This window comes from Borostomias antarcticus (assembly GCF_949987555.1).
Source record: "Borostomias antarcticus genome assembly, chromosome: 8".
Classification (NCBI taxonomy): domain Eukaryota; kingdom Metazoa; phylum Chordata; class Actinopteri; order Stomiiformes; family Stomiidae; genus Borostomias; species Borostomias antarcticus.
This window is the reverse complement of record NC_140241.1, coordinates 28,131,817-28,152,392: the sequence shown is the minus strand read 5'-3', so window position 1 is coordinate 28,152,392 and position 20,576 is coordinate 28,131,817. Positions and strand designations below refer to the sequence as shown.

Genomic DNA, 20,576 nt, shown 5'->3' with positions numbered 1-20,576 from the left:
TGTTCATCCCGTTTTTAGACATGCTTTCTGGTTCTTAGAGAGGAAATATAAGTAAAGCGTGAATATGCATGGATCTTTTAATGTGAGCTTTACTTCGGAAAACTGATTGTGATAATGAGATATATGTTGGGTGACTAGTTTTAGGAGATCAAATCATATTTAGACCGGTATGGTCCTTTAATTTATCAGACATTATTTCATGACATTTCAATTCACAGCTATTTCAGTGGCATAGCTTCCGTTCCACCAGTCCTGAACAAAAACAAGCCAGCCACGCACATAAGCCATGCTGGGCCTGGCCTGGTTTAAATCGTTTGACAGCTCTAAACACATGAATCTACCCCAACAATCAACAAAGCTGACCAGTGCAGGGAATTGGTCCATCCTCAGACCTTGCCACTCGACAAGTTGGACGGTAGAGTTGGGCATCCCCCAGGCTTTCATAGGTCACAGGTGAAAGAATGGGACGTGGTGCTGCTACAAAGTAGCCTACACATTTGAGTTAATCACTGCAATGCAGAAAGCAAGGTTAGAATAATGAAACCTGCTAGAAACAGAACGTTTATTCTTTCTATTTCATCCGGTCCTAGGTACGCAGCTAGACATTAAAGGTTCCCAAAATGGCAATTTACAATATGTAGTCTAGCAGTCAATCAATTTGATCCTCATAATTATCCATCCAATCATGGATGACTGTGACTATGTCCGTATTATAGGCAGTGCAATTAATAGCATTCAAGTATACAGTCGTACAGAGTCAGTTGTTATCTATTGTATAGACAAGAGTCAATTGTTATTGTCTATCTTATAGGCATTACCAGCTCAGTGGCCTTGCGGTTAGGGTGTCCGGGGCGGAGCTGCGGATCTGTTATCTATGTGGGTGGATTATTTCTCCACCTTTCGTAATAATTTTTCAGGAAAACTTGTTTTCTGACATTTGTTCACTGGGCCTATATCACAGCAACAAAGTAACAGAACAGCAACTCGCGTGCCGCAATTTTCAGCATGTCTAGACTAAAGTTTTATTCTCGGTACAGCGGGAGTGTGGGTCTAATTGGATATCCCCGCTATGCTTTGGCTGGCCTGGCCAACTTCCATCGACCTAGTGGTAAGTTTCCTGGGTAAGGATACCCATTGAGAACACTTGTTTCATGCAGTGTCAAAAATATGCAGTGTTTCATGCAGTGTCTAAATATTACATATCCCTGTCTTGAATCTCCGATGAGCTATCCACTTAACTTAAAGTGACCACTGGCAATTGACAATTCAGCAAGGTGCAGCGCGCTGCTAACTTTCTCATCAGTAGTTTAATGTTTAGGTATCAGATTTCCGAGAATGAGAATGTGTCGATCGCCACTTTTTTTTTCCTCCTATTTGCACATTGACACTTTTTTGAGTTGAGTAAATGGAATACTGCTTAATGTTATAAAAATAGAAAAATGTTTGTGATATGCTTATTGTTAATCAGGGTCAACAAGGCCTACTGGCTACTGTTACTTTTTGTTTGGTGTATGCACATCCATAAACCATTTGATACCATCTACCTTTTTAACGGAATAGCCTATGATATGAATGAGATTAGACACCTTGCTTTAGAAAGTGGTAAAGTGACATACTTGTGTCTCTTTAGTCTATACCCGCCATTGAACTCACTGCACAAACCTGATTGCATATAGGCCTACTCTCTCTCCTCAAAATTAGGAGCCTGAGTCTGTCATCTGCATCATAACTTTATAGCTGCTTTAACCAGAGGGTGATATTGGCTTGGCTCACTTCACAATTCCCTGCTTGCTTTGGAAACTGATTAAGCTTACATGGAATGCAGCAGTGTTGTAGTTCTGTAGTGTTGTGAAGTCCTGTCTTAGCTCAGCTGCCAGATCTGACCATGAAGTACAGCCTATGAATTGGTAGCATCTCGCTCCTCACCTAACCTGACGAGTAGCCTAGTGTCGGGTGGAGATAAGGAAAGGGAGCTACTGATGACTATTGAGTTGACCCTCTTTCTAGCCATCCATACACTCTGTTGTCATTCCAAAGAAGAGCTTTCTGTTAAATCTCCACCACATCACAAACGGCAACACATATTTGTACCCTTTGTAATCCTCACCATAAATCCTCCTCCAGGTGCGTTTAATCAGAAGTCAGCCTTTAAATACCCATCCCTGGAGCTCCCTGAGATGCCCCCCTGCCATTTCAAACCAGAAGAATATAAGGTAAAAGGAAGGACCCCACATTAACTTGAAAAGTGAATAGTCAGCTTTAAAAGTGAATATACATGCCATATTGTAATAGGAAATACACTGAATATAATTATGATCAATACACGAATCAATGAATTAGATAGAAAATGTGTGTGATCGCCTTTGATGTGTGACACTATAACGTGCATTTATACAAGATGGTCAGTTAGTTATTTGCAAAGTGCAAAATACATGATAGTGTCCATGGCCTCCTGCGCTGTAGGGCCTGTCTAAAGATCGGATGATGGAGATCCGCAGGCTCAACTGCCACCCCATGACCATGAAGGTCACCTACTACAAGAAGCCCGTGTTCGTCCACCAGGGACACATGCAGTGGCTGTGGGATGTGGACGGGAGGCGCTACCTGGACCTGTTTGCAGGGGTGGCCACTGTGAGCGTGGGACACTGCCACCCGTAAGGTCCTTCACAGTTCAATGCAACAGACTAGACTTGCCATTAAGGCCATTGTTACTGTTCTGCTGTAGCTGCAGCGCTTGTTTGTTCTTTCAAAAAGTGATTGGCTAACGGTTACGTGGTCTTAACCAAACATCTGTGAATATCCCTTATCATCATGTTGTGTCTGTGCAGAAAGGTGACAGAGGTGGCGGAGAAACAGCTGAGAAAACTCTGGCACACCACTAACATCTATGTGTACTCTCCTCTGCATGAGTACTGTGAGAAGCTAGCAGCCCATTTCCCAGATCCACTAAAGGTACAGGACTACAGACTATATGTGTTTGGTTGTGGCATGGAGTAATATGGTGTAGCATGGTGGTGTTTCACTGTATGTTGTTGACTGTCCATACCTGTTTAAATCTCTGAACCACCAACCAAGTGTGGGCTGCAGGGACTGGGGCACCATCTTTAAAACCCTCTTTGTTCTTGTTGTGAATTTATTTTGTTACATTACCATCAAATGACAACCTTTTAGATGAATGGACCAGAGCACTGTGATATCAAATTGTAGTAAATAGCAAGTACATGCATGAGGACACACCCCTTTTTGGGTGAAAACGAGGCAGGACTGATTTGATCTTGCCGCCATTCAGATTCAAAGTTGTTCACCCAAAAAGGGGCAGTAACCATACCCGCGACATGAAAGTTCCCGGTTGATTGCTCTGGCCTGTACTGAGCAGCTCATGACTCCTTTGTGGGTCCTCTCACCTGCCAGGTGGTCTACCTGACGAATAGCGGCTCTGAGGCCAACGACCTGGCCATGTTCATGGCTAGACTACACACTGGCAACTTCGACGTCATCACCCTCAGGTGAGCTCTAGCACCGCGTCCAGAAATGAGACCCAGCCTCTGTGTAGTTCCAGGACAACAGCTGTAAACACCTGCATGGAAATCCCGGCTATCGATGGAAAATATAAGAATCCATTCCTTTCAGATCTAATGCTATATGAAGGGGAAATGGGCAAGCAGTTGTTTCTGGACAGGCGCCATTGCGACACTTGGGTACTCTTATTCATGCATTTAGGGTCGCCGATGAAATGTTCTCTGTGCTTAACCCATCCCGTCCTTCTTCCAAGGGCAGCCGGGAGCAGAGAGTAGGCAGCGTGCAGGGGACGCGCCCCGGGGGCCAACCAAGCGCTCCTGTCCGTCTTCGTCAGGGGCGAACGTTAGCTGCATGCTTTTTGTATCGGTTTCTTTGGGAGGAAACCCTTGGGAACACGGGGAGAACATGCAAAATTCACAAAGAAAGGCCCAGGAACTTCTTGCTGTGAGGGGACAGTACTAGGTACTGTGCTACCGTGATGCACGCAAGAGATTTGGGGATTCAGTGTCTTGCTCAAGGACACTTCGGCACTGTCGGGAGCCGGAATCAAACCGGGGACCTTGCGATTCCCAATCGACCGCTCGACCTCCCAAGCTACATGTGTGAGGTAGAGCGGTACCACCTCCCGAACCACTATGCTGGACCACTATGAGCTAGCCTGAGTAGAGGTTTCCTCTACTTCTCGTGGCTATGTGAGATCCCATTGTCTCAGAGGAACAACAGGGCCAGTCAGTCAAATTCATCAGGGGGAGATAGGCAAGGTCGCCTAAGGAGGCCTGCATGGGACAAACCCTGGGCTGGGAAAGAAGTTGTTCAGTGCTGGTCTGCCAGAGTCATATTCTAATGTTGTACATTATGGTGTCCTCCTGCGACAATCTAGCCACCATGCCCTACAAATTAAATTCTATATTTATTTGGAGTTACTCTTTACGGCCGGAGAAAGTGTTTGTGTATCAGAGTGTTATCAGTTGGATAATCTTTCTTTACCTCTCTCAGGGGTTCGTACCACGGAGGCAGTCCACAGTCCATTGGCCTGACCTCCAACTCAGCCTACAAGTACCCTGTCGCCTCGGGGATGGGCTGCCACAATGTAAGTCTGAGCCGGGGCTGTCACTGTTGCGCACCGCCTGCTTCCTGCGCTCTTGGCCAGGGTCGAGCTCATGGTGCGCCTCTCCCCTGACAGACCATGTGTCCCGATGTGTTCAGAGGTCCGTGGGGAGGAAGTCACTGCAGAGACTCCCCAGTACAGACCTCCAGAGACTGCAGCTGCTCCGCAGGTACATATTCACAGAAAGGTTATGCACGTTCATTTTTTTGGCACCGGCGCAGGACAAAGTTAGATCATGAAGAAGAGAAATGTCCGCACAACAGCTCGCTGCTCCGCCATAGTTTACCGCGCAGACAAACACAACGTTTTGACCACATTCGCACAGTAAACTATGGTGCAGCAGCAAGCTGTTGTGTGGACTTTGCAGCACATTAATCTTCGGTTAATGCAGGCAGCTGAGAGAATGCTTGAATACACGGCCATGACCTCCTCAGGAGAAAGTGCAGTAGCACTTTACCAGTCCATCTGTTAGAGTGTAAATGTGTCTTTTGAGCTTTCTGGTGAAAAGTCCTGAGGGCAAGAATGGCTTCTCAGTACCGGAATGAAGGTCAAAGTCCTCGACTTTTATCAAACATTTACCATTTCAGAAAATTGTACCATTTACTTTATGGCTGATTTTCAACTAGCGCAGTACCAGCAAAGAATCAAAACTGTAACTTTAGTCCATGTGAATCTACCCTGTCTACATTATCTTGTTTGTAAATCCATATCTATGAAAGACAATCATCCAATATTGTTACTGTACTATACAACATGAATGTGATTTTCTTCTCGTTTGTTGTAGGTCATTGTCAGGCAAATGACAAATACATTGGGCAGCTCAAAGAAGTGTTTGCTACCAGTGTGCCAAGTCGAATTGCTGCTTTCTTTGGAGAGCCCATTCAGGTTTGTCTTACAGTAGATGACCTTTAAAGATGTTAGCTAAATCTCACTACATCCCTTTGGATTATATATTTTGGTGATCATTAATCAAGCCAAACTCAAATCAAGAGTTTGATTAACAAACGGCAGAATATATAATTACTGGCATCTCATTTCTATGACCCAATATGGAACTATTGTATCTCCGTTTCTTCTGTACTGTTTCAGGGCCACGGTAGAGTTCTCAGGACAGCTGTGGGTTGTGTTTGTCATCTGCTTACAGGGAGTTGGAGGAACTGTTCAATACCCCAAAAACTACCTGAAGGAGGCGTACCAGCTTGTGAGGGAGAGGGGCGGCATCTGCATAGCCGACGAGGTCAGATATAAAGACTGGGCATTATGCATTTCATAAACATACTGAGGCAACAAATTGTTTCTTGACAAAAGATATTTTTTACACTGGCTGTGAGTAACTACTTATACATTTTTAACTACCTATACACCCCAGTGCACATTCATTTTGCTCATTATACTTGTCTGTTGAGAACAATTGAGAATATTATTTCTGTTGAGAACATTTTGTGCAGTGCTGTGTATGATTGGCGTGACGCGATTGGCGTAGGTCCAGACAGGATTTGGACGTACAGGAAGTCACTTCTGGGGGTTCCAAGGTCATGATGTGATACCAGACATGGTGACCATGGCGAAGGGCATCGCTAATGGATTCCCGATGGGAGCTGTTGTCACAACACCAGGTGAGACCAGGACTCATCTAGTCCACACGGGACTGGATAACAATCATTTTGTACACATCACAGTATTGTGAGCAATCGGATACACATTCTCAGATGTCTACCATGTTACCTTTGGAATTCCAATCCTTCCTGTGTAGCCAAGGTAATGCAAGTACAGTAATAGTGTTTACACTCCTCCAGGACCCCTGATTGATGCCTGGCCAGGAAATGAGTCAACCCTTCATGGGGCTGTAGGGTATTTGTAGTTCCTGTGTGAGGCAAGAGGCCACAGTGTAGCCAATCAGTGCTCCACAGGTTGTTGAGTGTGACAGACAACATGAGTCTAGTTATTACCTCCACCCCAGTGACAGCACAGGGTGAGAGGTAATGTTTTCGGTGGCGTGTTTGTTTGTTTGTTCGTTTGTTTGTTAGCAGGATTACGCAAAAACTATTTAGACTGATGTCCATGAAACTCTGTGGAAAGGCGTAGCATGGTCCAACTTTGAAGCCATTATATTTTGGAGCGGATCCAAAGCACGGGTTGGGTCCATGAGCCGCCCAAACACAGCTGGACTGGCCATTCACCTCCATTCATTTTTTGGACTACAATTACGCAAACAGTACCTAATTCCAATTTTCATGAAACTCGGTGGAGGGGTGTAAAATGAGACACCTTAGAACCCATTAAAATTTTGGAGTGGATCCGAATCAAGGGCAGGATCCACGAATGAAAACAAAACTAAGAACGAAGTCAGCTCCCTGTGTGGGGGCGCTAGAGACACAGGGTTCGGACTAGGGTGTGTGGGGGGAGAGTCCGGAGGGTCGACGTACACATTCACTAACTGCACATTCTGATCTAACAGTCAGTGTGTCACCCGTCAGTATTGCTTCCTCCCACAACTTGCCCACACTGGGATCAAACCCGAGTCCTCTGATTAACCAACACACATGACCACCTCTCATAATCTCAGCTACCAGTTACACCACTGAACAGCTACCTCTTCGTTAGCGCAATCAATCAATCAATCAATCAATCAATCAATCAATCAATCAATCAATCAATCAATCAATCAATCAATCAATCAATCAATCAAAGCTTTATTTGTATAGCGCACTTCGTTAGCGCAAGACAGTATTCACACTGAGGAGTGAGTTTACCCAATTGGTTACACTGACAAAATGCATTCATGGGTGGAGGTCTGTGCTCTCTGACCACACTTTCTAGTTGATTTGTGCAGTGCAGACCTGTAACTAGGGGAAAATTTCATACCCCGATTATAGTGACCAAAATTCCCGCGGTTATCGGTATTATCACGGTATTTTTTAAGAATATGCTGAAATGTTCAGTAAGTACTGATAGACAGTCCGGAATCCTTTCAACAAATTTTATAAAAAAATACACAAATAACATAGGGAAAGCCAGGCCTCTCAACGGTTGAAAGGGCATCATGCCCTTTGCTATGTAACATGGAAGGGCTGCAGTGAGGTATTTGGCATTTATGGATGTGGGTGCGTAAGAGTATATTTTCCTCTGAAGTGGAAACTGGGAATGACGTCGGACTGCCTATTTACCATGGTTATTCAAAGGCCGGTAATCGAACACGGTTTTAATGAGTTAATTAATTAATTTTGAAACGGTAATAATTTTCACCGTGGTTTACCGTGAAACGGTAACCGTTTCATCCCTACCTGTAACCACGTTCATTTAACAACATGCTCTGTTACTCCTTAAGCCTTGATAAGATCACTTCATCATGCTTTCATTCCTCACACTTTCCCTTCATCACTCTCTCCCACGTCCATATTTGATTAACTGGTGGCAAATTACATCATCTCTCCTCTTCCTCATACTTTCACTTTTATCATATGGACTTGATTTATTCCAAGCAACACTTGTTTTTCATTCACGTCTGTTTTTTCTTTCATTTTTTCTCTCTTTCTTTTAGAGATTGCCAGTTCCTTTGCCAAGGGAGTTCACTTCAACACCTATGGAGGCAACCCTGTAGCCTGTGCTATCGCCTCGTCAGTGCTGGACGTAAGAACAAAACCGAGTGTACCATCGTTTCCATCTCTGTGATTACAAAGGTCCTATGGTTGATGCTTGTGATGTGTTTGTTTGGTTCATCTCCATAATCTGTGTGTATTGATTGTAAATCACTCTGGATAACTTCTGAGAACAGATTACATGAGGTGTCAGACTACTCTGTCTATAATCAGCCATGTACTAAAGCATTTTCACTACTGCGTTTAATCTATCTTAAGTTGCTCACCTTCAGAAATCATGAAGTCTTTATTGAAATCTGTTCACTCATAATGCAGACTTTCACAACACTATTGTATGCATTAATTTACAAAAAGTTATCCAGTGCATGGATAGAAATAACGTGTGTGTTCACTGTCAGACCATAAAGGAGGATGGCACACAGAAGAACAGCGAGGATGTGGGGACCTATCTAATGACGGAGCTGGCCAAGCTCAGGGACGCATATGAAATAGTGGGAGATGTTCGTGGAAAGGGCCTGATGATCGGTGTGGAGATGGTAACAGACAAGGTAGGGAGAGCTCCATGACATTAGCTCTGTAAGGAGAGACAGGGCCAGGTTTCCCAAAAGCTTCTTTCGTTAAGAGGCTCTTTAGCCCATTCAGTTGACCAATCAGAGAGCTTGCCCAGACGAGTTGACCAATCAGAACGCTCTAAATCAATGGCCCAAGAGCCTCTTAACGAAAGAACCTTTTGGGAAACGCAGCTGGCCCATACACTCCCATCATTGATTTGATGGCTGGCCAACTAACAGTTAAACTACACTACTCTCTGAGTTGACACGATTGCTTCTCTAACGAAGACCAATAGACAGCCAGAATGGACCGAAAAGATTTATGCATCGAGGTCATGTTATTCTAGAAGCAACCCTCAAGTGCCTCTACCATGAGTGTGTCTTCTCTCTAGGGACATAGTTAAGGCCAGTTTTAGTTAACCATTAAACATACTATCCCTGACTCTGCTCAGGCCAGGGCAGAAGTAACACGAGGCCATTGAACTGTACAGTATCATGGTGTTGTATTTCTATTATCTGATTGTTAGGACTCTGACAGATGGTTTAAACTAAGTAAATTACCTTCACTAGATATGCATGTGATAAGTGAATGAAATTCACTACCCAACTGCCTCTTCTCTGTTGGCCTACCACAGGTAAGCAGAGACCCCCTGCCTGTAGAGGGCATGAGCCAGATCTTGGAGGACACAAAGGACATGGGTGTTCTCATAGGGAAGGGTGGATTGTATGGACAGGTAGGACCTCATTTGGGCTCATCTCTAAGGATACCAAAGCCTTGTGTTTTTGCGGGGGGGGGGGACTGCATTTGTTGAAGGGAAGGTTCATGTTTCTCCTGTTCTAACAAACCAGACCTCTGGTATCTGCTTCAACAGCTATTGGACACATTTTGGTTCAAATGTATCTTAAAGTTACAGAGGAGGAAATAAATTGTTCTTAGAAATGTTATTCTGGTTATGTGGTTAATGGCACATTCCATTCAAGTCTGCACAGAGGACTTAACAAGTGCACAGTTAACATGTTATTCCTCATCAATGATGCAAGTTCATTTTCACACAGAGATAAGCACTCCGGAAGTTCAATACTATACACATAAAATAAATAACACCTAAAACATTTAATATATTCATGACGTTTCCACTCCTTCATTACCACAAATGAACATGCATCATGGGTGGGGGACATGTTTACTGTGCGCTCACTTGTTTACAGTATACAGCTTCACAGTATGTGAGATATCACCTGCCAGAGGCAGCTAATTACTATTCCCTCCATCTCCTCTCCCTCCCCCAGACATTCCGGATCAAGCCTCCAATGTGCATCACCATGGAAGATGCTAATTTCTTCGTGGCTGTGTTCAAACAGGCCATACAGAACTACCTAGCTGGAAGATAATTCTCCATCTTAGCTCTCCAAGAGAGCGAAGCCTGAGAGGGTTGCACTTCTTCTCCCCTCACCAATCAATATCCCCCACACGAATAGCCCGACACGATTAGCCCCGGTCCACATCAGCCAGTGACCACCTGCTCCATCAAACCAGAGCTGAACTCGCAACTGAAGCCTCCTTAACATGCCAGCTATTAAAGATGCAGTATGAGATTTGTCTCAAAAGCACTTTTTCTTATATTTTTTGCAATTCTCATTACATCCTGGCAGCAATCAATAAATAAAGTGCTCTGACACGAAAATTAAATAAATCAGTGGAAGTCGCAGGACTGTAATAAGTGCGTCCAATCATTTGAGTTGCCAACTTGAAATGATTGGATTGCTTACCTGCCTGTCAACCTACCTACCAGCCTAGTGAGTGTCATTAGTTTTCCCCCAGTTTGGAGGAGCGGCTTTGGAGGGAAAACTGAAGGGAGTGACGGGGATTTGTTGATTGCATTTTTCTAAATCTTCCATTTAGATTCCATTCCAAATTGCATACTGCACCTTTAATCCACTGGTGTCCAGCCGACTAATGGTCTTTCGTGGTATTAGAGGCATTCTAGGAGGGTAAAAATGAGGATGGTTAAAGAACAGACATGGACCACGCATAGCTGGAGATATAGCTACAGTGTCAGGTTTTCAATGTGTAGATCTACTGAGATTTATTTTTTGGTTTCAACTCTTCTGTAACTATTTTCTGCTGTAGCCTACCTGCCTAGCTAGGTTTAAATATGTATACACGCTTCTATGGATTGTAGAATTACTTGAAATTTTCTAACTATTACTAGGGATGTGCACAACTCACATTTTTCAGTCGATTAATCAGTGGGTGGTATGAAAGATGAATCAATTCGTTTTTTGGACGACATTTGAAAGATTTGATTCCAACATTTTAAATGAAGTGTTTATTTGAACGAAAAAAACCACAATTCCATTGATTTTGACACTAATTTAGCCCCCATTCCAATCAATATAGCGCTACAGAACGGATGATGCACGACATTAGTACAGTTCAATTTAAATGTTTATTTGAATGGAAAAAAAAGACCACAATTTGACCAAAATCAACTTTGACCGTCATGAGCGATTAAAGGGGTAGTGTGTTATTTTGGACATTTAGCCCTATTTGTGGTCTGTCTACCATGAACCTGAAACAGAGACCATAATTTCACTGAACGTTCCAGTATTGATCTAGCTGCAGTTTTTATGCAGGCTCTCACTAGGCTGCAATGGAAGTCAATGGGGCATATGTGAATGCGTTGGAAAAACTATGATGAATGTGCTTTTCTGAGACGGGAAGCACAGGGTGTAATCTCCCCAGTCTCAGTATGCTCTCCTGTGAAATGTATTGCAATCCGAACATTTTGGGTGTGTGGGCTCTATGTTTTAAGTTCATGGTAGACAGACCACAAATAGGGTTAAATGTTCAAAATAGCACACTACCCCTTTAATCGATTAATTGGTCCCTCCCCTATTACCTGAAAGCCTGAAGACTCTGTTGCATACTACCCCTGAGAGGTGAGCCTACAGACCTCTTGCCAAATAAAGGCATTTGTGCATTTGTTTTGTGTCATTTTATCATTCCTTTAAAATATGTTTCACATGCTTCATAGTGGTGTATAGTGGATCCGAGTGTCTCGGATCAAACCAGCTTTCTTGTGTCCTCTAGTTTGTACAGTATAATTATTCAGTACACTACAGAAGCATACAGGGATTTCCAGGTTGTTTATTTGCATAAATGTAGATGAGCAGCAGCATCATATGAGTATTTCATTCCAGGTGAATATGACCTTTGTCATTTCTCGGAGAGCACAATGCAAATTCCCAATACCGCCGAACTCTGACACCACTCCAAGCTGTAAACGGATACCTATGCAACATTGGAGGATCATATCTATCATGACAGTCATTCTTCAGCAGAGATATGCTGTGGCAGTGCTTTGGTATCGGAAGGCCAGAGTTATATGAGGAGGCTCAACTGTTTATGTTCTTATCACAATGGGGAATGGAAGAGTCATCTGTTGAAACCTCAGGCGTTGGGCATGAATGAGGAGTGGAGTGGGAAGCGGCAAGGTTTCTCATCAGGACATGTCTCTCTCCCAAGACATGTTGATTGTTTTGTAACATAAAAGAGCTTCAAACAGCAGCCGCGTCACAAGGTGTCTGTTTGAGACCTGTTCTGACCATTAAAACTCCAGTCCGTCACCAGCAGTCTCTTCTGACTGATGCAGTCTCTCCTGTGTTAAAATCCTGTGACCCGTCCGACGGTTCAGCAGTGGGAGGGGCTATCTGTTCTTCTTCCTGTCTTTCTTGCTCCTGGCTGTGCTGCTGGCGGCGCCCGAGGAGAGGGGGGTGGCGTGACCCGTGGTCTTTAGATGGTCAAACAGCTTGTTCCTGGTGGAGAACTCATAGTTGCAGGTCACGCAGCGCAGGCTCCCCTCTTTCTAGATGGGGGGGGTCAACCGGAGAAAAGATGGAGTGGTTAAGACACCGGTGTCCTACTGAAATATGCTGCCAGTCATACACAACAAGCTGACTCACACTCCGATCAGTTGCAGCGGTCGTGAGGTCAGAGGTCGTACTGCTAGCTGACAGCGTGTCAGGTACCTGTGGTTCCTGCTCCTCGGATGGCTGGGGCTTGGCGCTCTTCCTGGAGTCTTTCCCTGCACTCTTCTTCCCCTTGGACTTCACAGAGCTAGAGGCGTCAACAAACACGGACAAGAGTAACAGGCAAAATTCAGTCAGTCCAAATCGAGGTTATAATAGTTTTGCTTTTTTCATTTAGTTTTGCGTTTTTATTTTTTATATCGTTTTAGCTTTTTATTTTCAATTTTAGTTTAGTTTGCATTGGTTTTTAAAGCAGGTCTGCTAGTTTTTTATATGCTTAATTTTAGTTTTGTTTTTATTAGTTTCAGTATTAGTTTTAGTTTTTTCTCTACTGCGCTAGCCTCGTGAGACCATCCTGATCTTGCGAGCTCACGTTGTTTCACTCCGTGTGAAACAAAACATCTGGCGCAGGGGCACAGCTAAAAAAAAATGGAGGACACATTTCATATCCACCCAAAATATTAGGCTTATGTATGAAATGAAGTGAAAAAGACTTAAACTAAAGACATTTTCTCTATAATTTCATTTTATTTTTAGTTAGTCTTGTAAATACAATACCGTTTTAGTTACTTATCATTGTAAAGTCTAGTTTTTATTGTTATTTCAGTTAACTAAAATGTTTTTTCATACCTAGTTTTCGTTTTTTTTTGTTAGTTTTCATTAACTATAATAACCTTGGTCCAAATCAAATTGTTTATCAAATAAGGTTGAAAAGACTGTAAAATTGAATTTTACAACATTGACCCAAACCAGCTATGGATGAATAAAACACACGGTGAACATTATTGTCACATGCATTGAGATGGAACTAGAATGTGATTCTATAGTCAGAGGTAGAAGAAGCATCACCTCTTTTTCTCTGAAGATGTGAGATCTTCCTGCACAGGCTCTGTTGGGTCCTCAGAGGGATTCTCTGTTGAAGGTTGGGCGTCCTCACCACTGCCCGTCTCAGTTGGTGGGGGGGTTTGGGCGTCCTCACCACTGCCCGTCTCCGTTGGTGGGGGGGTTTGGGCGTCCTCACCACTGCCCGTCTCCGTTGGTGGGGAGGTTTGGGCGTCCTCACCACTGCCCGTCTCAGTTGGTGGGGGGGTTTGGGCGTCCTCACCACTGCCCGTCTCCGTTGGTGGTGGGGTTTCTGGACCTTCCTGGGTTTCTGTCAAAGGGGGGGTGGGCTCTGATCCAGGGCTCCCTTCCTCATCATCCTCTGATGGACTCTGGGAGAGCAGGATGAAGAGAGAGAAAGATGATACAACTATAAAACTATTCTTATCCGGACTGAAATATGATGAAGGGCATCCATTAAATAGACTCACTTGCACAACTTTCTGCTGTCTCTTTTTCTTCTTCTGCTTTTTTGACAACCTGAGAATGAGAGCATGTAATTCCTCAAGATATACGAGAGTAACTATCATAAACCAACAATATTACGACGGAAAACTCCCCTGTAACAACATTAGTTTCTAATCGGTCAGAGAACATACACATGTAATTTGCATTTCTCATTAAAAAAACATTAGATTAGCTACACACTTCTGCCTTGGTGCTTCCTCCTCTTCCTCCTCCTTGTCCAGGGAGTTCAGACTGAGCGCCTCATCCTCTTCCTCCAGATGTTGCCGTAACAATGCCACCATCTCCCTGTGTTTCTTGGACTTCTCGTGATTCTTCGCTCTGCAGACATGACAAGAAAGCACTTCCTGAACCAGGATCACCCCCATGCTCTAGTAGTGACCTTAGAGTAAGGCATGAAGATACAAAGCTTTCATTCATAACGAGAAAGGACTTCTATGTGAATGCAGAGAGATGGACAGAAGGGTGAGAAGACGGAGCTTTGGGAATAACATCAGAGAGTACACTGCTGTGAGTACAGTATCCTGAATGAGATATATACAGAGTAGAGAGAGAGAGAGATGTTTTTCTGGCGTGCACCGTCCCCTCCTGTCTTGCATGGGAGAGGAAGTGACTCATCACTCACGCTTTATCAGATTTGAAGGATTTGTCACATGCGGGGCAGTACAGATCATCGTAGTAGTCCATGACCTCATCTTCCCCATTTGCCGGCTCAGTGTCTGTGCAGAGATCACGTATCACAAGTGTTACTCACACACACGCACACACACAGACACACAGACACACAGACACACACAGACACACAGACACACACACACACACACACGCACGCACACGCAAGCTAGTGCAAACAGTTTGAAAAGCTGCTCGGGAGGTAGAGCGGCAGGCTGGGGATCAGAAGGTCCCTGGTTCGATCCCAGCTCCTGGCATTGTGCCAAAGTGTCCCAAGACACTGAACCCCAAAATGGCTCCTGTGTGGCACAGTGGGGCAGTACCTAGCACTGTCACCTCACAGCAAGAAGGTCTCTGGGACGATCTGTGCCAAGTTGCTTGTTCTCCACGTGTTTGCAAGGGATTCCTCCCAAAGAACCCAATACGAAAAACATGCCGAAGAACAGATGCTCTTTAGTCCGGTCCCTGACCAGGACTCGGACTGAGCCCTTGGACTTGGTCCCCTGGCACCGTGAACGATGGCTGCCCACTCACTGCTCCTGGCTGCCCCTGGAGGACAGCAGCTTGGATGGGATAAATGCAGGCTTAACATTTTCCACCGGCGACCACTGAAAATGTGTGTATGTGTGTTGTGTGTGCTGTGTCGCCCCTCAGTCATGTGGTTCTACTGCACGTTTGTATGTGTGTAGTGTGATCACGTGTGGCCAAAAAAGATTTAAAAAGCTCTTAAAGGACAAGTTCACTATTTAGAATGGAATGGACAATGGAAATCAATGGGGATTAAGATGACACCCTGTGCTTCCCGTCTTGGAAAAGAACATTTATTGTAGCATTTCGAGTGCCCTGTTGACTTCCATTGTAGCTGAGAACACACCTGCAGAACAACTGTAGATAGCTGAATACTGAGGCGATAAGGGAAATTATGGTCTTTATAAACTCACATCTGATGCCAATCAAGTGAAAAGTGAACCTGAGGAAGCCACTATATTTTTTACACTAAGACAAATTCAATCCAAACACTTTTAGTGTGAGCTAGATCACTTCTATTTAGGTGAAATGATGGTCTCTACCTGTCAGGTTCATGGAACACAGACCGCAAATAAGCCCTATAGTCATAAATAGCGAACTTACTCTTTAATGTATAACTTCTCAAATTACACTCTTGCCAAAAAGTGTGATGAATCTAATGATGTAGAAGTGTGTGTAGGCCTCGTTAGAGCTGTAACTGTACTGCATGCAGATTAACGTTACGTCATTTGGACAAGAAGGTTTTCCAGCGCAGAACTAACCTCCACCCCGGTCCGGCTGGTCTGGTGCGTCGACACCATCGTCCTCTTCACTCTCGGAGGCGTCACCGAACTCTTTACCGTACTGAGCCTCTATCTGCTGCAGATCCTTCTCCAGCTCGGACATGGCTGCCCAACTCTGCTCTTTATACTCCTCTGCCAATCTGGGTGGTGTGTGTGTGTGTGTGTGTAGGAGAGAGCGGGAGAGGGGAAGAGAAGAGTTGCATTAACGAGATCACTTAACGTAACAGCCAAAATAATAATCCAACAACACTCATCAATTCTAGCCCTTGTATGTTTGCCCTTGCTCTCTTGCTGCTGCTGCTGCTGCTGCTACTTGTTGCCTTCCTGTCTTAATGCTTGTGTATGCTAATGCTACCTGTTCTTTTGTTGTTCTTTGTTCCTTAATTGTATTGTCTGATATTGTGATTGGAGGGTGTGCTTGCTCGTTTGCTGCTGTTGTTTCTTTGCCACTCTGTGATCATGCTTATGTTATTCTTGTTCTGTTGTTGCTTTGTTGACTTTTACTGTATTCCCATCCAAATGATTGGATGTGCTGCTGTCTTTTAAAGTCGCACTGAAATGAAAAAAGCATTCTGTCCCATTTTGGTTCACATAATTGGTCATAGTGTTCACCTATTCAACGATGTATGCCAAAAAAATTACAAAATTCTACTTTTGTTGTAATCTTATATCAAAGTATATAATTTCTTACTTCCTGGAAAACGGTAGGTCACGTGCAATGACAACAGGTACCTTCGATTTTAGGCCAATAATCTCACGACATCCACCCGTCAATCAACGCTATCCTTCTACCGAATCTGTCTAAAGTTCTTAAAACCCGTCCACTTGTCAATGTTCCAATCAAATTCCTCTAAACGCATGTCCCACCCTCATGGCTTGTTTCCATCACAAATACATCAAACTACGGAAGTTGGATGATCTCAAACGTCCGTTTCTGTGCGACCTTAACTGTGAAATGTTTGGATGTGTGCTGTTGTCTTTTAACTGTGTTGGTTTTAATATAACTTGACATTTCTTTTTAGACCCCTCCTTCCCTCAAGAGGCTTGGTAAGTGAGGCTTGGCTTTACAATAGAGGCCTGGCAAAAGGAAAAGATAAGATAAGTTAATCCTTTATTAGTACCACAGTGGGAAATGCTGTCACATTGCAATTTCCCCCTGTGGGACCAATAAAGGATGATCTTTTCTTAGCCTTTTGCCAGGCCACTATTGTAAATAAGAATTTGTTCTCAACCCTAACCCTTTTGCCTGGTTAAATAAAGGTACAAAACCTACACACTCTGGCTTTAGATCTCCAAGGTTGAAATACTTGCCACGCATTCAATATCTATTACTTCAAACAAGATCAGTGCATTATAAGATTAGGAAAATGCTGCTTAGAGCAAGACAGTAGAGATTTTTCCCATGATCCAAAAGAATCGCAGGTTTTGATATATTGTATTTGCACTGTCCTATTCTCTGCACTGTTCTGTGTTTCTGTTCTGAATTGAAGACTTCTGACGCTTCCTTCTTTTTATGGTACTTCCTTCTTCTTGTACCCTGAGTCTCCTCCCTTTTCCATCAGAAGGTGGGATCATCAGAACCCCCCCCCCCCCCCCCACACGCTTGATTGGTTGGGAGCTCCGTCACGACTCACTTGGCCTGGTGGAGTCTCTGCTTGCGTCTCAGCTCGTCCACTTTCTTGGCCTTCTCCGCATTCTGCTCCTCCACCAGCTTCTTGTGGGCCTGCACCCTGCGGTCGCGCTTGCGCACGTAGGCCACTAGCTGGCGCACTAGCTCGCCGCGCTCCTTCCTGGCCTTGTCGCGCACCTTCTTGTTCTCTTTCTCCATGGCCCTCTTCTCCCAGCGGTTGGACGCCTGCCGCGTGTCGTATTCCTCCTTCCAGGCAAAGTTCTTCCTGGTGCAGAAGCTCTGCCAGTACGCATAGAACAGGTGCACGACCTGGTGGTGGAGGGATGAAGAGGTCATTTTTTTTGCAGAAGTGCAGACAGAGAGAGGACCCGCAGCGTGTCTGCGCGAGTGTCCCTGTCCTCAAACGGACATGCACAGAAATGTAAATGCAAGTATTTCAAATAATATTTCTATTATGCTATAATGATAACTGTGCATGGCACCGTGTCGTGCTTCAGACAGATCTTACCGTATCATAGTCACTCTGAGAGTCTCCGAATGAAGGGAACTCATCCTCCTCCTCTTGCTCCTCTTTGCTGTGCTCCATCTCCTCTTTCACTATGGACTCAAACAGGTTTCTGTACACTATGTAGAACCCCTGACAGAATGACAGAGAGAGAGGGACAGAGGTGTGACAAGGGGACAGAGGTGTGAGACAATCGTGTGGTCTGGCTATAGTTGTGAATCCACAGTTTACCAATTTAAACACAAAATATTGCCACAACCTTTGACTGCAACAATACACTGTAGCGGGAATAACCTGTGATAAAACTGCCATTCACTAAACACAAATGTTTGTGACATCTCTGCCATCAAAAAGCAAGGCACATTTCTGCCCATGTGAGGCATACACCGTGATTCCAACGACAGGGTTCCTGCTGCCCTCTCCTGGTGATAACCTGACACAACAAGTATGTTTGCCTAGCCTACTACATAATCAGAACTGCCTTTATGTGTGGTGCAAAGGGCAAGAGTAGAAGAAAAACTCAGGGTAGACACTGTCAGTGCCAAGACATACACACTCACCTTTTCATCATCTCCGAAGCCAGAGTAGCATGTGACAGTGAAGTACTGGAGCAGATCGATGCTATCATCCTCATACTCTCCACTCACCCCTCCCTTCAGCAGGGCATCTCTGTGATTATCATACCTGAAGAGGGCAGGAGACACTGTGCTCAATGGCTACTACAGCTGGCTGACTGAGAATAGGCTCCATTCATTTCTAGTCCAGATTGAGTCAGCCCAGTGTTGAAAATAGGACTCACCAGGCTCTTTCCTGCGGATCACTAAGGACGTCGTAAGCAGCCTGGAGAAGCTTAAAGTGTTCTGCTGCTTCCTCTGCGTTGTCCAAGTTCTTATCTGGCAACATGTCAACAACAACATGTTCCATCAAAACTGACAGTTAAGCACCAATGCTGTAACACTTGCCTAGGTAATGTAACGTTACACTTCAAGCCTGAAGACTTTTCTTTTTGCCACTGCTTTCTAAGAGGAGCTATGTTTATCAGTATACTGCACTGTAACTTTTATTCCTATATTCTATTTGTCCTGCTTTTTGTTTAAATGTCTATAATGACTTGCTTTTTGTTTTAATGCTTTTAATTTGTCCTGCCTTTTGTTTTAAATGTCTATAATGTCTTGCTTTTTGTTTTAATGCTTTTAATGTCTCATGTAAAGCACCTTGAATTGCCCTGTGGCTGAAATGTGCTATATAAATAAACTTGCCTTGCCTTACACTGTGGCTAGCTGGTATAGCTCTAGCTGGCTAGCAACATACCTGGATGCCATTTCAAGGCTAGTTTGCGATAGGCCTTCTTCAGATCATCCTCACTCGCGTCCCTCTTGACTCCCATCAGCTCGTAATGACATTTCATGTTGACCATTTGGTGGTTCAGCTGAGTTTCACAGTGAAATTCTCAGCAGAATGGTTGGTAAACGTGTAAGGGTTAGCAATATGCTAATGCTAATGGTCTCACTCCGACCCTTTCTAACCCTGAGAACAAGCGTCACGTACAAAGGTTGTTAACAAGCAGCGTGTTGCATGTTGCCGTTATCTATTGGTAAACAAAATATTCGATCCGTTACATTAAAAGCCATTTGGTGCCCTTGTTGTATCTTCGTAATCTCACGATTCGTTCACACATCGTGGTCTCATCGTAGATTACGTCACACTGCCGGTTGTGAACGGGACTTCCGGGGGGCGGTACCTTACGTGCTGCGTCACACACGTAAAACGCTGATGCGCGGTATATGACGTCGATCATTTAAAATTAACTGGATCAGATATTACCTCTTAATGTCTAACCTCCTTATGGAATTGTATTCCCCACTACATCTTATCTGCAATTGGTGGTCTTAAGTTCTCATTATGCAATTATACTGTTGACAAAATTCCCCTCAAACTTTCTTCTTTCCATACACAACTGCTACTGGCTTGGAATTTATTGCACAAACATAACTTCACTCCTCATTTTTTTTATTTGGAACAACAGATGTGTTTTGTATAAGCATAAGTCAATTTTTTCAACAATGGTTCAATAATAATATTTTATTAGGACTATAGTCAAGCCTATTAAGGGGAGACACTACAGTTGAATAGGATTGAATTAGCATTTTTACCAGTTTAATCTTCACATCAAGAGAAATGTTTTTGTATTTCACACAAAAAGTTTAGTTATTAGGCAAATTAGGCAATAACTCATTAAATATGCGTACATTTGCATATATTTTGGTATATCTAAACAATGGATAAAGTCAGGCTTAAAGTTT

The 20,576-nt window shown here is 43.9% G+C and overlaps 2 protein-coding genes across 2 annotated transcripts; one reads left to right on the top strand and one right to left on the bottom strand.

Moving 5' to 3' along the window:
- Window positions 1-860: 860 nt before the first annotated feature.
- On the top strand, window positions 861-11,765 carry agxt2 (alanine--glyoxylate aminotransferase 2). Its single transcript, XM_084442185.1, has 14 exons — window positions 861-1,108; window positions 2,125-2,213; window positions 2,464-2,654; window positions 2,829-2,952; window positions 3,412-3,506; window positions 4,516-4,609; window positions 4,703-4,796; window positions 5,412-5,512; window positions 5,772-5,864; window positions 6,111-6,243; window positions 8,169-8,257; window positions 8,625-8,774; window positions 9,413-9,511; window positions 10,068-11,765. Exons 1-14 carry the CDS (start codon window positions 1,006-1,008, stop codon window positions 10,167-10,169), a joined length of 1,557 nt encoding a protein of 518 aa, XP_084298311.1. The 5' UTR covers window positions 861-1,005; the 3' UTR covers window positions 10,170-11,765.
- Window positions 11,766-11,940: 175 nt separating this feature from the next.
- Window positions 11,941-19,790, bottom strand: dnajc21 (DnaJ heat shock protein family (Hsp40) member C21). The gene is made up of 12 exons (XM_084442128.1): window positions 19,585-19,790; window positions 19,073-19,166; window positions 18,834-18,957; window positions 18,277-18,405; window positions 17,773-18,077; window positions 16,118-16,278; window positions 14,782-14,875; window positions 14,340-14,477; window positions 14,123-14,171; window positions 13,659-14,023; window positions 12,810-12,897; window positions 11,941-12,646 (listed from the first exon to the last, which is right to left on the bottom strand). Exons 1-12 carry the CDS (start codon window positions 19,688-19,690, stop codon window positions 12,488-12,490), a joined length of 1,812 nt encoding a protein of 603 aa, XP_084298254.1. The 5' UTR covers window positions 19,691-19,790; the 3' UTR covers window positions 11,941-12,487.
- Between the last annotated feature and the right edge of the window lie 786 nt (window positions 19,791-20,576).

Coding starts and splice junctions, on each gene's coding strand:
- agxt2 (XM_084442185.1), top strand. CDS start 1,006: ATGTCTAGACTAAAGTTTTATTCTCGGTACAGCGGGAGTGTGGGTCTA. Junction 4,610..4,702: donor CGGGGATGGGCTGCCACAAT/GTAAGTCTGAGC, acceptor CTCCCCTGACAG/ACCATGTGTCCCGATGTGTT. Junction 9,512..10,067: donor AGGGTGGATTGTATGGACAG/GTAGGACCTCAT, acceptor TCCCTCCCCCAG/ACATTCCGGATCAAGCCTCC.
- dnajc21 (XM_084442128.1), bottom strand. CDS start 19,690: ATGGTCAACATGAAATGTCATTACGAGCTGATGGGAGTCAAGAGGGAC. Junction 19,167..19,584: donor AGCCTTGAAATGGCATCCAG/GTATGTTGCTAG, acceptor ACATGTTGCCAG/ATAAGAACTTGGACAACGCA. Junction 12,647..12,809: donor CCGAGGAGCAGGAACCACAG/GTACCTGACACG, acceptor CCCCCCATCTAG/AAAGAGGGGAGCCTGCGCTG.